Source organism: Salvelinus alpinus, chromosome 11 (genome assembly GCF_045679555.1).
Source record: "Salvelinus alpinus chromosome 11, SLU_Salpinus.1, whole genome shotgun sequence".
Classification (NCBI taxonomy): domain Eukaryota; kingdom Metazoa; phylum Chordata; class Actinopteri; order Salmoniformes; family Salmonidae; genus Salvelinus; species Salvelinus alpinus.
The window spans coordinates 16,986,780-17,001,362 of NC_092096.1; the positions used below are offsets into that span (position 1 = coordinate 16,986,780).

At 43.3% G+C, this 14,583-nt stretch overlaps 1 protein-coding gene across 15 annotated transcripts in view; it reads left to right on the forward strand.

The window, feature by feature from the left end:
- Window positions 1-14,583, forward strand: part of wnk1b (WNK lysine deficient protein kinase 1b) — a 179,230-nt gene that overhangs the window by 112,431 nt on the left and 52,216 nt on the right. For all 15 annotated transcript variants that reach the window (XM_071331851.1, XM_071331841.1, XM_071331844.1 and 12 more), the window contains exons 6-9: window positions 2,659-2,747; window positions 9,060-9,279; window positions 9,490-9,769; window positions 11,121-11,311. In XM_071331851.1, coding sequence (XP_071187952.1) covers window positions 2,659-2,747; window positions 9,060-9,279; window positions 9,490-9,769; window positions 11,121-11,311 — 780 coding nt within the window. The remainder of the gene's footprint in view (window positions 1-2,658; window positions 2,748-9,059; window positions 9,280-9,489; window positions 9,770-11,120; window positions 11,312-14,583) is intronic.

The window sequence follows — 14,583 nt, forward strand, 5'->3', positions numbered from 1 at the left end:
TGCCACTTCCATCTGCATCAAATGAGCTGTAGATGCTGCTTCCATCTGGATCAAATGAGCTGTAGATGCTGCTTCCATCTGCATCAAATGAGCTGTAGATGCTGCTTCCATCTGGATCAAATGAGCTGTAGATGCCGCTTCCATCTGGATCAAATGAGCTGTAGATGCCACTTCCATCTGGATCAAATGAGCTGTAGATGCCACTTCCATCTTGATCAAATGAGCTGTAGATGCCACTTCCATCTGGATCAAATGAGCTGTAGATGCCACTTCCATCTGGATCAAATGAGCTGTAGATCCTGCTTCCATCTTGATCAAATGAGCTGTAGATGCTGCTTCCATCTTGATCAAATGAGCTGTAGATGCCGCTTCCATCTGGATCAAATGAGCTGTAGATGCCACTTCCATCTGGATCAAATGAGCTGTAGATGCCGCTTCCATCTTGATCAAATGAGCTGTAGATGCTGCTTCCATCTTGATCAAATGAGCTGTAGATGCCGCTTCCATCTTGATCAAATGAGCTGTAGATGCCGCTTCCATCTTGATCAAATGAGCTGTAGATGCCGCTTCCATCTTGATCAAATGAGCTGTAGATGCTGCTTCCATCTTGATCAAATGAGCTGTAGATGCCGCTTCCATCTTGATCAAATGAGCTGTAGATGCCGCTTCCATCTTGATCAAATGAGCTGTAGATGCCACTTCCATCTTGATCAAATGAGCTGTAGATGCCACTTCCATCTTGATCAAATGAGCTGTAGATGCCACTTCCATCTTGATCAAATGAGCTGTAGATGCCACTTCCATCTTGATCAAATGAGCTGTAGATGCTGCTTCCATCTGGATCAAATGAGCTGTAGATGCCGCTTCCATCTGGATCAAATGAGCTGTAGATGCTGCTTCCATCTGGATCAAATGAGCTGTAGATGCCACTTCCATCTGGATCAAATGAGCTGTAGATGCCGCTTCCATCTGGATCAAATGAGCTGTAGATCCTGCTTCCATCTTGATCAAATGAGCTGTAGATGCTGCTTCCATCTGGATCAAATGAGCTGTAGATGCCACTTCCATCTGGATCAAATGAGCTGTAGATCCTGCTTCCATCTTGATCAAATGAGCTGTAGATGCCGCTTCCATCTTGATCAAATGAGCTGTAGATGCCGCTTCCATCTGGATCAAATGAGCTGTAGATGCCACTTCCATCTGGATCAAATGAGCTGTAGATGCCGCTTCCATCTTGATCAAATGAGCTGTAGATGCTGCTTCCATCTTGATCAAATGAGCTGTAGATGCCGCTTCCATCTTGATCAAATGAGCTGTAGATGCCGCTTCCATCTTGATCAAATGAGCTGTAGATGCCGCTTCCATCTTGATCAAATGAGCTGTAGATGCCGCTTCCATCTTGATCAAATGAGCTGTAGATGCCGCTTCCATCTTGATCAAATGAGCTGTAGATGCCACTTCCATCTTGATCAAATGAGCTGTAGATGCCGCTTCCATCTTGATCAAATGAGCTGTAGATGCTGCTTCCATCTTGATCAAATGAGCTGTAGATGCCGCTTCCATCTTGATCAAATGAGCTGTAGATGCCGCTTCCATCTTGATCAAATGAGCTGTAGATGCCACTTCCATCTTGATCAAATGAGCTGTAGATGCCACTTCCATCTTGATCAAATGAGCTGTAGATGCCACTTCCATCTTGATCAAATGAGCTGTAGATGCCACTTCCATCTTGATCAAATGAGCTGTAGATGCTGCTTCCATCTGGATCAAATGAGCTGTAGATGCCGCTTCCATCTGGATCAAATGAGCTGTAGATGCTGCTTCCATCTGGATCAAATGAGCTGTAGATACCACTTCCATCTGGATCAAATGAGCTGTAGATGCCACTTCCATCTGGATCAAATGAGCTGTAGATGCTGCTTCCATCTGGATCAAATGAGCTGTAGATGCCACTTCCATCTGGATCAAATGAGCTGTAGATGCCACTTCCATCTGCATCTGAAAGGATGGCAACAGTATTGGAGTTGTAATGGTGTCTGAAAATAGACTTGTCACCAAGTTGTGAGAGACAGGTTGTTTACATGTTTATCTCAGGGGAAAGACACCCAGCTGTTCCTCATTTGATCAATGTTGTCCAGTAAAACATGTTTGTATGGTAGGCTAATGGGGCTCGCATGTTGTGTGCACATGTATGTTTCTATGTTGATCCCGTTATGCTTGGGGCCCAGGTTTCCTGAAGCGTCTCGAGCCAGACTTGGGCTACATTGGGCTGAGCCGGTGACAGACTTCCAAGTCTGTCTCAGCTAGAGCTTCAGGCCTGCCACACCACACACTCCCTGAGTTAAATCAACACGGCTGGTTACCCTGGCTGTTTAGAGCTCACTGGGGCCCACAAAACACACAACACACACCCTTTTATGGTGTCTGTCCTAAGGAAAAGGACCCACTGCTACACTCAACCAGAATTGAACGTTGTTTTTTAACTGAGACCCCCTCTTTTTCTTCCTCTCTCTCGCTGTTTCTCTCTTGATTCCTTGGCCTTGATCTTTCCACTAGACGCCCCCCTGCTCGATAATGAGGTGAAGTGGGGGTCTCTGTTGGCCTCATGCTTCAGCTGGCACATTGATTTAATGTTCTCCTGTGTTTCTGCCCCCACAGGGAGTCAAGCCGGCCAGTTTTGACAAGGTAGCCATACCAGAAGTGAAGGAAATCATCGAGGGATGCATCCGCCAGAACAAAGATGAGAGGTGAGCTTGTGTGGTGTGTGTGTGTGTGTACTGTACACAAACACACACACACGTTGGGGTGCTGTTTGTCCTTTCATCTGTCATTCACACACATGATGTTCAGAGTCTGAGGGTGTCCTGAAGGCCTTGGCCAGCCTGCCGCTTAGTTCTCCCTGAGTACTTAGTCCTACAAACAGGCCCCGCGCGCGCGCACGCACGCACGCACGCACACACACACACACACACACACACACACACACACACACACACACACACACACACACACACACACACACACACACACACACACACTGCCACTCTGAATCGCCACATAAATCTCCCACAGTTTGTGGACAGAGTGTTTTCCTTTTCCACTCTCTGTTCCTGTTGAACCAAAACAAGAGGAACTGAACCTGTATTACTGTCTCTAGCTGACAACTACCTGTGTCTGTCAAAACCCCTCATCACTGTTAAATACGAATGTCACTCATGGTTGCCTTGACTACGTGTCAGTTTGTGCCTAGAGCAGTATTCTTCAAAGTCGGGGTCGTGACACTGAAGTGGGGTCGCCAAAATACAAATTAACAGTACCGAATATTTTATGGGGCAATATACAAAAGTTTTGGAGAAAATATCATTTTAAAGATACAGTTGTATTGAATAAATGCATTTATTGGTTCATTTTGATAAGAGTAGAAAATGCAATGAATTGAAGGTTATTTGTTGATTTTTAAGGTTGTCATTAGATTTGGGGTGGAGTCGCAAGAAATTATTGGGGAAATAATGGGGTCCCCTGAAATTCTACTGTAAAAAATGGGGTCCCCGCTGAAAAAGCTTGAATAAACTGGAACAAACTGACTTGTTTTGAAAGACACTTTTTGGGGGAGGGGGGTTTATGAAATGTCCATCAGTCATGTTTTAATACAGTCACTCTCATGAAGATTTACAGACTTCATGTTTAACTACGTGTCAATCCTTAGAAAGCTTTGTTGATGAGTTCTTATGAAATGTTTTACTACACCTCAGTATGTGAAAGATATATATATATATATATACTGGGTGTCTTTTTAAAGTTTGGATTTGAAGGTCAACTTTACTCAGTGAGGCCAGTTGAGTAGTGAATGATTTTGTCAATGAGTGAGAGCTGGAAAGACTGCTTTCTCACACACAACTGACAAATCAATATATCACTCTGCTCTACTGCACTGTGTTTGCACTATGCAGGCCGTTCAGTCCTTGAACCAAGGGCAACAATTTTGCATTAGTGCATTGAAATATGAAATGTGGGGAGGAATGCAAGCAGTATTTGGTCATTTGTTGTAAGATGAAACCCCGGTTTGATGTTTCACTGATGAAGCAGTGGAAAGACTGATGGTGACTTGGCTCTCTTCCTCTGGTGCTAGCTGTTTAACAATGCATGAACACTGGGAGATGGTAAAATCCCCGTTGTATAAATGTGGTTTTAGTAGCCAAGCCGCCAGTTGTATTAATACATCTATGCTGTCTGCTACTAGTAGGGTTCATCTCTGTATCTTTTATCGTCATTCTAATAAAAGTCTGTTTGTATTATAGCCATAATATCATACAACACCATGCAACAAAAACCAAACTACACCCTGGAGAAAAGAAAAGTGCAGTAAAGCTTTTAATATGTGGCTAGGATGTTATTGCCGCTAGCCTAAGTATAATCAAGCAATGTTTTTTCCCCACTCTGGGTCCTTAATGATGCCTGGTTGAGGTTTTAGACAGAACAATGGATAAAAAGACTGACTTAAACTATGTTGTCTATTTAAACTAAAGCCTTGGGTTTTTCCCCACTTTGTCATTCTCCTGGTACTTGAACCTAATGCTGCATGGTTGAGGTTTGTTAACTCAACGATGCATGGAAAGGCTGGCTGTACTGTGCAGACATTCTCACTGTGTTTGTTGTCAACACTATAGCCTTGTTTTTTCACACTGATTTATATACAGCTCTGTCTAAAGTACCAGAAGAATGACAGGTTAATGATTGAGGTTAACTTAACGATGCATGAAATGTATGACTTAACTATGCGGTCGGTCTCAACAATAATAGTATGTTTGCTATTTAAACTAGACTCACTAGTGCAGAACCCTGTTCCTGGAGAGCTAGAGTCCCGTAGGTTTTCTCTCAAACCCTAATCTAGCGCACCTGATTCTAATAATAATTAGCTGGTTGATAAGCTGAGTCAGGTTAGTTACAACTGGGTTGGGAGTGAAAACCTACAGGAGGGTAGCTCTCCAGGAACAGGGTTGGAGAGCCCTACACTAAACATTCACTGTGTGGACCCAGTGGTGCCTACAGTGTGTTAGCCACCTGTAACAGACATGAGATTCTCTTATCCTGTTTTTTGTGACATGTCAGACACTTGGCAGCCCTGTAGCCATCTGTAGTCATGAAATGCTGTGGAAGTCATGGCTCACATCAACACCATCATCCCAGACACCCTGGACCCTCTCCAATTCGCATACCGCCCCAACAGATGTTCAGATGACGCAATCTCTATTGCAATCCACACGGCACTCTCCCTCCTGGATAGGAGGAACACCTATGTGAGAATGTTGTTCATTGACTACAGCTCAGCGTTCAACACCATAGTGCCCTCCTAGCTCAGGACATTAGGACTGAACACCTCCCTCTGTAACTGGATCCTGGACTTCCTGACGGGCCGCCAAAGGTGGTGAGGGAAGGTAACAACACATCCGCCACGCTAACCCTCAACACGGGGTACGTGCTTAGTCCCCTCCTGTACTCCCTGTTCGCCCACGACTGCGTGGCCGTGCAATACCATCATTACATTTGTTGACGACACGACGGTGGTAGGCCTGGTCAACGATGATGAGACGGCCTATAGGGAGGAGGTCAATGATCTGGCAGTGTGGTGCCAGGACAACAACCCTTTTTCCCCTCAATGTCAGCAAGACAAAAGAGCTGATCATGGACTACAGTAAACGGGGGGCTGAGCACGCCCCCATCCATATTGACGGGGCTGTAGTGGAGCGGGTCGAGAGCTTCACGTTCCTCAATGTCCACATCACTAAGGAATTAACATGGTATACACACCAACACAGTTGTGAAGAAGGCACGACAAGAAGGCTCTTCCCCCTCCAGAAGGCTGAATAGATTTGGCATTGGCCCTCAGATCCTCAAAGTTTTACAGATTAAACCATTGAAAGCATCTTGACTGGCTCCTTCACCGCTTGGTATGGCAACTGCTTGGCATCCGACTGCAAGACACTACAGAGGGTAGTGCATACGAGCCAGTACATCACTGGGGCCGAGCTCCCTGCCATTCAGGACCTCTATACCAGGCAGTGTCAGAGGAAGGCCCTACAAATTGTCAGGCTCCAGCCACTCAAGTCCTAGACTGTTCTCTCTGCTACAGCACGGCAAGTGGTACCAGTGCACCAAGTCTGGACCCTGAACAGCTTCTACCCCCAAGCCATAAGACTACTAAATAGTTCATGCAGACAGTCCTGGTAGCAATTTGGTTGACACCCCTTTGCACTAACTCTTTTGACTCATTTTATTTTATATTTGACCTTTTATTTAACTAGGCAAGTCAGTTAAGAACATATTGTTATTTTCAATGACGGTGGGTTAACGTAACTGCCTTGTTCAGGGGCAGTTACCTGCCTTGTAACTACCTTGTCAGCTCAGGGATTCGATCTTGCAACCTTTGTGTTACTAGTCCAACACTCTAACCACTAGGCTACCTGCCGCCCCACATACGCTGCTGCTACTGTTTATTATCTATCCTGTTGCCTAGTCCCTTTATCCCTACCTATATGTACATATCTACCTCAATTACCTCGTAACCCTGCACATCAACTCATTGTTACTCATTGTGTATTTATTCCTGGTGTTACCTTTCTATTTTTCTCTACATTGTTGGGAAGACCCGTCAGTCAGCATTTCACAGTTAGTCTACACCCTGTTGTTTACCATGCGACAAATAACATTTGATTTGATTAGGTTTGTTGGTGCCTAGTCAGCCTACATTACATTTACAGAGGCCTGATGATCCATCACCTTACTGGGGGTGTAAACACTGCATTCATCGATAAACTGACATGTTTTAGTGTGTCAGAGAGAATCCGACGTGTGTGTGTGAGAGAGAGAGAGAGAGAGATCTCCTGTAGTTGTTTACCATGTTAGCTGTCGCTGGCTCACCCTGTGCTGCACATGTATTCTACTCAGTCATGCATTAAACATCACTGTAATATAATAATTAACTTAGCAGACATGCACATTTATCCAAAGACACTGACACACACTTACCAGCTGAGCCTCACATGATACGATGTCCTGAGAGGTAACATTGAGCCTTCAATAATGCCCGTTGTCTGAGTCATGCATAGTAAATATACATGGTTATTATAGGATATCATTTATGCATAGTAAATATACATGGTTATTATAGGATATCATTTATGCATAGTAAATATACATGGTTATTATAGGATATCATTTATGCATAGTAAATATACATGGTTATTATAGGATATCATTTATGCATAGTAAATATACATGGTTATTATAGGATATCATTTATGGATAGTAAATATACATGGTTATTATAGGATAGGATATCATTTATGGATTGTAAATATACATGGTTATTATAGGATATCATTTATGGATAGTAAGTATACATAGTTATTATAGAATATCATTGTTCTTCCTCTGTCAGCCATGGTTACCTGCAAGGAAACACGTGCCGTCATTGCTTTGCACAAAAAGGGCTTCACAAGCAAGGATATTGCTGCCAGTAAGATTGCACCTAAATCAACCATTTATTGGATCATTAAGAACTTAAAGGAGAGTGGTTCAATTGTTGTGAAGAAGGCTTCAGGGCGCCCAAGAAAGTCCAGCAAGCGCCAGGACCGTCTCCTAAAGTTGATTCAGCTGCGGGATCGGGGCACCACCAGTACAGAGCTTGCTCAGGAATGGCAGCAGGCAGGTGTGAGTGCAGTGAGGCGAAGACTTTTGGAGGATGGCCTGGTGTCAAGAAGGGCAGCAAAGAAGCCACTTCTCCAGGAAAAACATCAGGGACAGACTGATATTCTGCAAAAGGTACAGGGATTGGACTGCTGAGGACTGGGTTAAAGTCATTTTCTCTGAATCCCCTTTCCGATTGTTTGGGGCATCTGGAAAAAAGCTTGTCCGGAGAATACAAGGTGAGCGCTATCATCAGTCCTGTGTCATGCCAATAGTAAAGCATCCTGAGACCATTCATGTGTGGAGTTGCTTCTCAGCCAAGGGAGTGGGCTCATTCACAATTTGCCCAAGAACACAGCCATGAATAAAGAATGGTACCAACACATCCTCCGAGAGCAACTTCTCCCAACCATCCAGGAACAGTTTGGTGACGAACAATGCCTTTTCCAGCATGATGGAGCACCTTGCCATAAGGCAAAAGTGATAACTAAGTGGCTCGGGGAACAAAACATCAATATTTTGGGTCCATGTTCAGGAAACTCCCCAGACCTTAATCCCATTGAGAACTTGTGGTCAATCCTCAAGAGGCGGGTGGACAAACAAAAACCCACAAATTCTGACAAACTCCAAGCATTGATTATGCAAGAATGGGCTGCCATCAGTCAGGATGTGGCCCAGAAGTTAATTGACAACATGCCAGGGCGGATTGCAGAGGTCTTGAAAAAGAAGGGTCAACACTGCAAATATTGACTCTTTGCATCAACTTCATGTAATTGTCAATAAAAGCCTTTGATACTTATGAAATGCTTGTAATTATACTTCACTATTCCATAGTAACATCTGACAAAAATAGCTAAAGACACTGAAGCAGCAAACTTTGTGCAAATTAATATTTGTGTCATTCTCAAAACTTTTGGCCACGACTGTACATAGTTAATATGGGATATAATATAATATAATATAATAGTAAATATACATAGCGATTATGAGATTTTATGGATAGTAAATATACATAGTTATTATAGGATATTAAGCCATAGTACTGGATGTCAGCACACATCTCTATTGCAGTCCTTTAGGCCAGCCCACACAGAGTTGTGTAATGTCCTCTGTAAACAGGCTAATAGGTTGATCACGCACCATGCGGAACTTATTGAACGTAATAAAACCTGTTTTGACCTTGTTTGTTTGTTAATGCTAAACTCTATCATCAATCTCCCCCTCTCTTCCCTTCTCTCTCTCTTCTCCCCCTCTCTTCCCCTCTCTCTATTTTCCCTCTCTCTTTTCCCTCTCTCTTCCCCCTCTCTTCCCTCTCTCTCTTTTCCCTCTCTCTTCTCCCCCTCTCTTCCCCCATCCCTCCTCCACTGCCACAGATATGTCATTAAGATCCTGCTGAGCCATGCGTTCTTCCAGGAGGAGACTGGTGTGCGTGTGGAGCTGGCCGAGGAGGACGATGGGGAGATGATCGCCATCAAACTGTGGCTGAGGATAGAAGACGTCAAGAAGCTGAAGGGAAAGTACAAGGACAACGAAGCCATCGAGTTCTCCTTCGACCTCAACAAGGACGTCCCCGAAGATGTGGCACAGGAAATGGTACGGTTTATTGTTGGTTGGTTGATCGATTGATACCATGTATTTTTATTATAAGTAATTGATCTGGTGATTTTTTTATTTTTTTTAACAAAACCGCAACATCAATGAAAAAGGTGTCTGGATAGAGGTGTAGAAGCTCATCACTGAGAGAGATCTTGTGGTGACTGTTAAAACAGATTGACTAGGTTGTTCCTTCTCTGGTCCCAACAGGTCGAGTCTGGCTATGTGTGCGAGGGAGACCACAAGACGATGGCCAAGGCCATCAAAGACCGAGTGTCTCTGATCCAAAAGAAGAGAGAACAGAGGCAGCTGGTCAGAGAGGAGTTGGAGAAGAGGAATCAGCAGCAGCAGCAGCCCCTACAGGCAGCAGAGGCCCTCAGATCCCCCCAGCAGAGTCAGTTACCCCCCCAGCCCCCCATAGCCCAGACTGAGAAGGAGGACCCAGAGATGGACCAGCAGCAGTACCAACAGGCCAACATCTCCATGACATGTATGTGGACTATGCACAGCGTCTCACTCAGAGATGGGATTTATTTACAGTGCATTTGGAAAAGTATTCAGACCCCTTCACATTTTGTTACGTTACAGCCTTATTCAAAAATGTATTAAATAAATAAGAAATCACATCAATCTACCCGCAATACACCATAATAACAAAGTGATAGAGGATTTTATACATTTTTGCTAATTTATTTAAAAAATTTAAACAAAACCTTATTTACATAAGTTTTCAGACCCGTTGTTATGAGACTCGCAATTGAGCTCAGGTGCATCCTGTTTCAATTGATCATCCTTGATCAAGTCCACCGGTGGTCAATTCAATTGATTGGACAGGATTTGAAAAGGTGCACACCTGTCTATGTAAGGTCCCACAGTTGACAGGGCATGTCAGAGAACAAACCATAAGTTCAAAGGAATTGTCCATAGAGCTCCGAGACAGGATTGTGCGTGGCACAGATCTGGGGAAGGGTACCAAAAAATGTCTGCAGCATTGAAGGTTCCCAAGAACATAGTGGCCTCCATCATTCTTAAATGGAAGACGTTTGGCACCACCAATACTTCCTAGAGCTGTCCACCTGGCCAAACTGAGCAATCGGGGGAGAAGGGCCTTGGTCAGGGAGGTGACCAAGAACCCGATGGTCACTCTGACAGAGCTCCAGAGTTCCTCTGTGGAGATGGGAGAACCTTCCAGAAGGACAACCATCTCTGCAGCACTCCACCAATCAGGCCTTTATGGTAGAGTGGCCAGATGGAAGCCACTCCTCAGTAAAAGGCACATGACAGCCCGCTTGGAGTTTGCCAAAAAGGCACCTAAAGGACTCTCAGACAATGAGAAACAAGATTCTCTGGTCTAATGAAACCAAGATTGAACTCTTTGGCCTGAATGCCAAGCGTCAGATCTGGAGGAAACCAGGCACTGCTCATCACCTGGCCAATACCATCCCTGCGGTGAAGCATGGTGGTCGCAGCATCATGCTGTGAGGATGTTTTTCAAATATTTCTAAAAACCTGTTTTTGCTTTGTCACTATGGGGTATTGTGTGTACATTGAGGGGGCGAAAAAACTATTTACTCAATTTTAAAATAAGGCTGTTATGTTTAAAAAAAAAAAAAAAAAAAAGTGGTAAAATTCAAAGGGTCTGAATACATTTTCCGAATGCACTGTATTTTCTGTGATTATCGAGAATGCGCCAGGAAATGATCTTGATCTGGATTTCTCTCTCGCTCTCTCTCGCTCTCATTCATATATATAACGGTACTGTGTGTGTGTGTGTTTCCACCTCCCTCTCCCCTCCTTTCTCATCTGGTCACTGTGTGGGTTCTTGTCCCCTCCACCTACAGCTGACGGAGCGGTGGACAACGGCCAGGGTTCGTCCCTGTTCTCGGAGTCCCATCTGGGCCAGCTGACCATGTCCTATAGCAACATCCCTGCCACCCAGCAGCAGCAGGGCCAAACCCAGGCCCCCTACCCCTCCCCTTCCCCCCAGCAGCAACAGCAGCAGCAGCTCAATGCCTACCAACAGCAGAACATGGTAAGTCACGAGTCGGAGGGATTATTATATATTTTTTGTAGTTCTTAGGAAGGTAGAAGTGAATTGCAGTGGAGTTTGTAGTTGTAATATCCATGAAGGTGATGTCTGAAGAGTGGATTTGGAGCCAGTTCCCTTTGAGATGAAGAGGTTCCATATCTTTGAAATGGAGCAACCTTTTTCCTTCCTGGCTGCCCCTCTCTCTCAGGTTTGTCCTGTAGTCCTTTATAATCACCTGTTTGTGCTGTCTTGCCAACTCCTATGGTCATTGTTACACTAATCATGACAATTATAAGAGGAGTTGCCAATACAGCAGAGACATGTCCGCATCAGGCTACTGTAGTCCCACGAGTTCTTCAATTTCACATGTCGGTCTTCTTGGTACCACAGTGGTGGACCAGCAGCTGCGTTCTAACCCACTTATTCAGTAATGAATAACTGACAAGCTCAGTGGCAATTTTCAGAGAGAACCAGTGGCCAGGTTTTACAGTTCTTCTTTTAACAGTAACGCTGATGGTCTGGCTGTTTGCCAAGAGACTCTAAAACCAATGTCTGGAACAGTGTTCTTCAGTGTATTGGGAGGAATAGGGCCTTTATAGAATATTAAACTGGCTGTTAATTCAGTGTTTTAATATGCTCTCATGTTTCCACTCAAGCTAATACAAGGAACAGGACAGGAACAGGTATAGCTTTTCATCATACAACAATACCAGAGCATTTTTAGATTGAAAGTTGAAACCGAAGACCCAGAAAAACGAACAAATTTAAGGAATCCCAAACACAGTCACACAAGACGATTGAGCTACGCCCAAAACACACAAATAAAGGAATTCCAAACAAATAGTCACACAAGACAACGGTTGATCTACGCCCAAAACACACAAATAAAGGAATCCCAAACAAATAGTCACACAAGACAACGGTTGATCTACGCCCAAAACACACAAATAAAGGAATCCCAAACACAGTCACACAAGACGATTGAGCTACGCCCAAAACACACAAATAAAGGAAGGACAAACCAATATGTTAATCTACACCCAAAATATATAGCCTAGTCACAAATGAGCTGCCCTTCCTGCTCCGTAGGTACCCGTCTGTCTCCTAACAGAGCTTAACCCCATGGCCTCGCCTAAAGGTCAAAAGTTCAAAACCTATTTTCTAGAACCCATGTGCCATGTTCTATCCTAAAGGGTTTAGACAGATGTCTAATTAACACCATCCTAAAGGGTTTAGACCAGGGGTGTCAAACTCAAATACCCAGTGGGCCAAAATGTAAAACCTGAACAAAGTCGCGGGCCAACATTGAACAAATTAACCTTTTAATATGGACCCAAACAAGTTTTGCTTTAACATTGAATATGGAACAAGCATCGCTTATTACCATACAATATATAATTTAATAGTGGAGACATGCAAAATCGAATTTCAAATGAAAAAACACATCAATGGCATTCATTTATTAAATAAATAAAATGTAAATAAAAATCGTATGCCTCTTTTCTATTTGCAGCCTTCTGATTTAAATACCAAAATAAACTTTTTCCACTGGCTAATAATTTTACAAATAAAATGATAATAAATCAATCAACCATTCAAGCCCATGCCTTGTAGCAAGAAAAAGTGCACAAAGAAAACGTTAATTATTGCACACTGATCTAATCTGATGTGCCCAAGCCAGCACTTTGTGATGTGGCTTTTTTGAACATATTCTGTTGTGAAACCAAACTTCTTTTCATCTCCTCTACTTTCTGGCTCCTTTGAGTCATGTCCAGGTCCTTGTATTTGTCAATGGTGTTTCGTTTCATAGTGTCGTCTAATGTTGTACTCCTTACTTACAGCCACGTTGACTCCACAAACAAGACAAACAGGTTTGTCTTTTACATATGTAAACAGATATTCTGCCTCCCACTTGTTCAGAAAGCTCCTGTTTTCTGCCTTTCTTTTCGCCATTTTTGGGAAGGGATAGCGCGCTGACAGTTGTAGCGTCTATGTTGCTATGACTACTGTCACAGAGGAGAGGGCGTTTCTGGGTCCTGTCCTGATTGGCGCGCGAAAACAACAGCAGAGCATTATGGGATTCGTAGTATTAGCGGTGAATGCGCTGTATAATACCGGCGGGCCAGCTCTAGTAGTAATTTGGTATTGTCTCGCGGGCCAAATATAATTACCCCGCGGGCCAAATTTGGCCCGCGGGCCAGAGTTTGACACCCATGGTTTAGACAGATGTCTAATTAACACCATCCTAAAGGGTTTAGACAGATGTCTAATTAACACCATCCTAAAGGGTTTAGACAGATGTCTAATTAACACCATCCTAAAGGGTTTAGACAGATGTCTAATTAACACCATCCTAAAGGGTTTAGACAGATGTCTAATTAACACCATCCTAAAGGGTTTAGACAGATGTCTAATTAACACCATCCTAAAGGGTTTAGACAGATGTCTAATTAACACCATCCTAAAGGGTTTAGACAGATGTCTAATTAACACCATCCTAAAGGGTTTAGACAGATGTCTAATTAACACCATCCTAAAGGGTTTAGACAGATGTCTAATTAACACCATCCTAAAGGGTTTAGACAGATGTCTAATTAACACCATCCTAAAGGGTTTAGACAGATGTCTAATTAACACCATCCTAAAGGGTTTAGACAGATGTCTAATTAACACCATCCTAAAGGGTTTAGACAGATGTCTAATTAACACTATCCTAAAGAGTTTAGACAGATGTCTAATTAACACTATCCTAAAGGGTTTAGACAGATGTCTAATTAACACCATCCTAAAGGGTTTAGACAGATGTCTAATTAACACCATCCTAAAGGGTTTAGACAGATGTCTAATTAACACCATCCTAAAGGGTTTAGACAGATGTCTAATTAACACCATCCTAAAGGGTTTAGACAGATGTCTAATTAACACCATCCTAAAGGGTTTAGACAGATGTCTAATTAACACCATCCTAAAGGGTTTAGACAGATGTCTAATTAACACCATCCTAAAGGGTTTAGACAGATGTACAGTATATGAAGACCATCCCATAGGTTAGAAGCCCCAGTCACGCTCTTGAGTCTTCAGTCACAGTGACTTACAGGTAAGTACCAGAATTAACTAGCCTTTGATCTGCCAAAAGTGAGAACAGCTGCAAGTTTCTGAAATCAGTTACTCTGTGTGTTTTAGTTCCTGGAGTACAGTTTGGTCAGTTGTGTCTTCTACATTTTCTTTTGTTTTAATGAATTGAACTGTTGTTTTGCCCAATGTCAGTTGGTTTG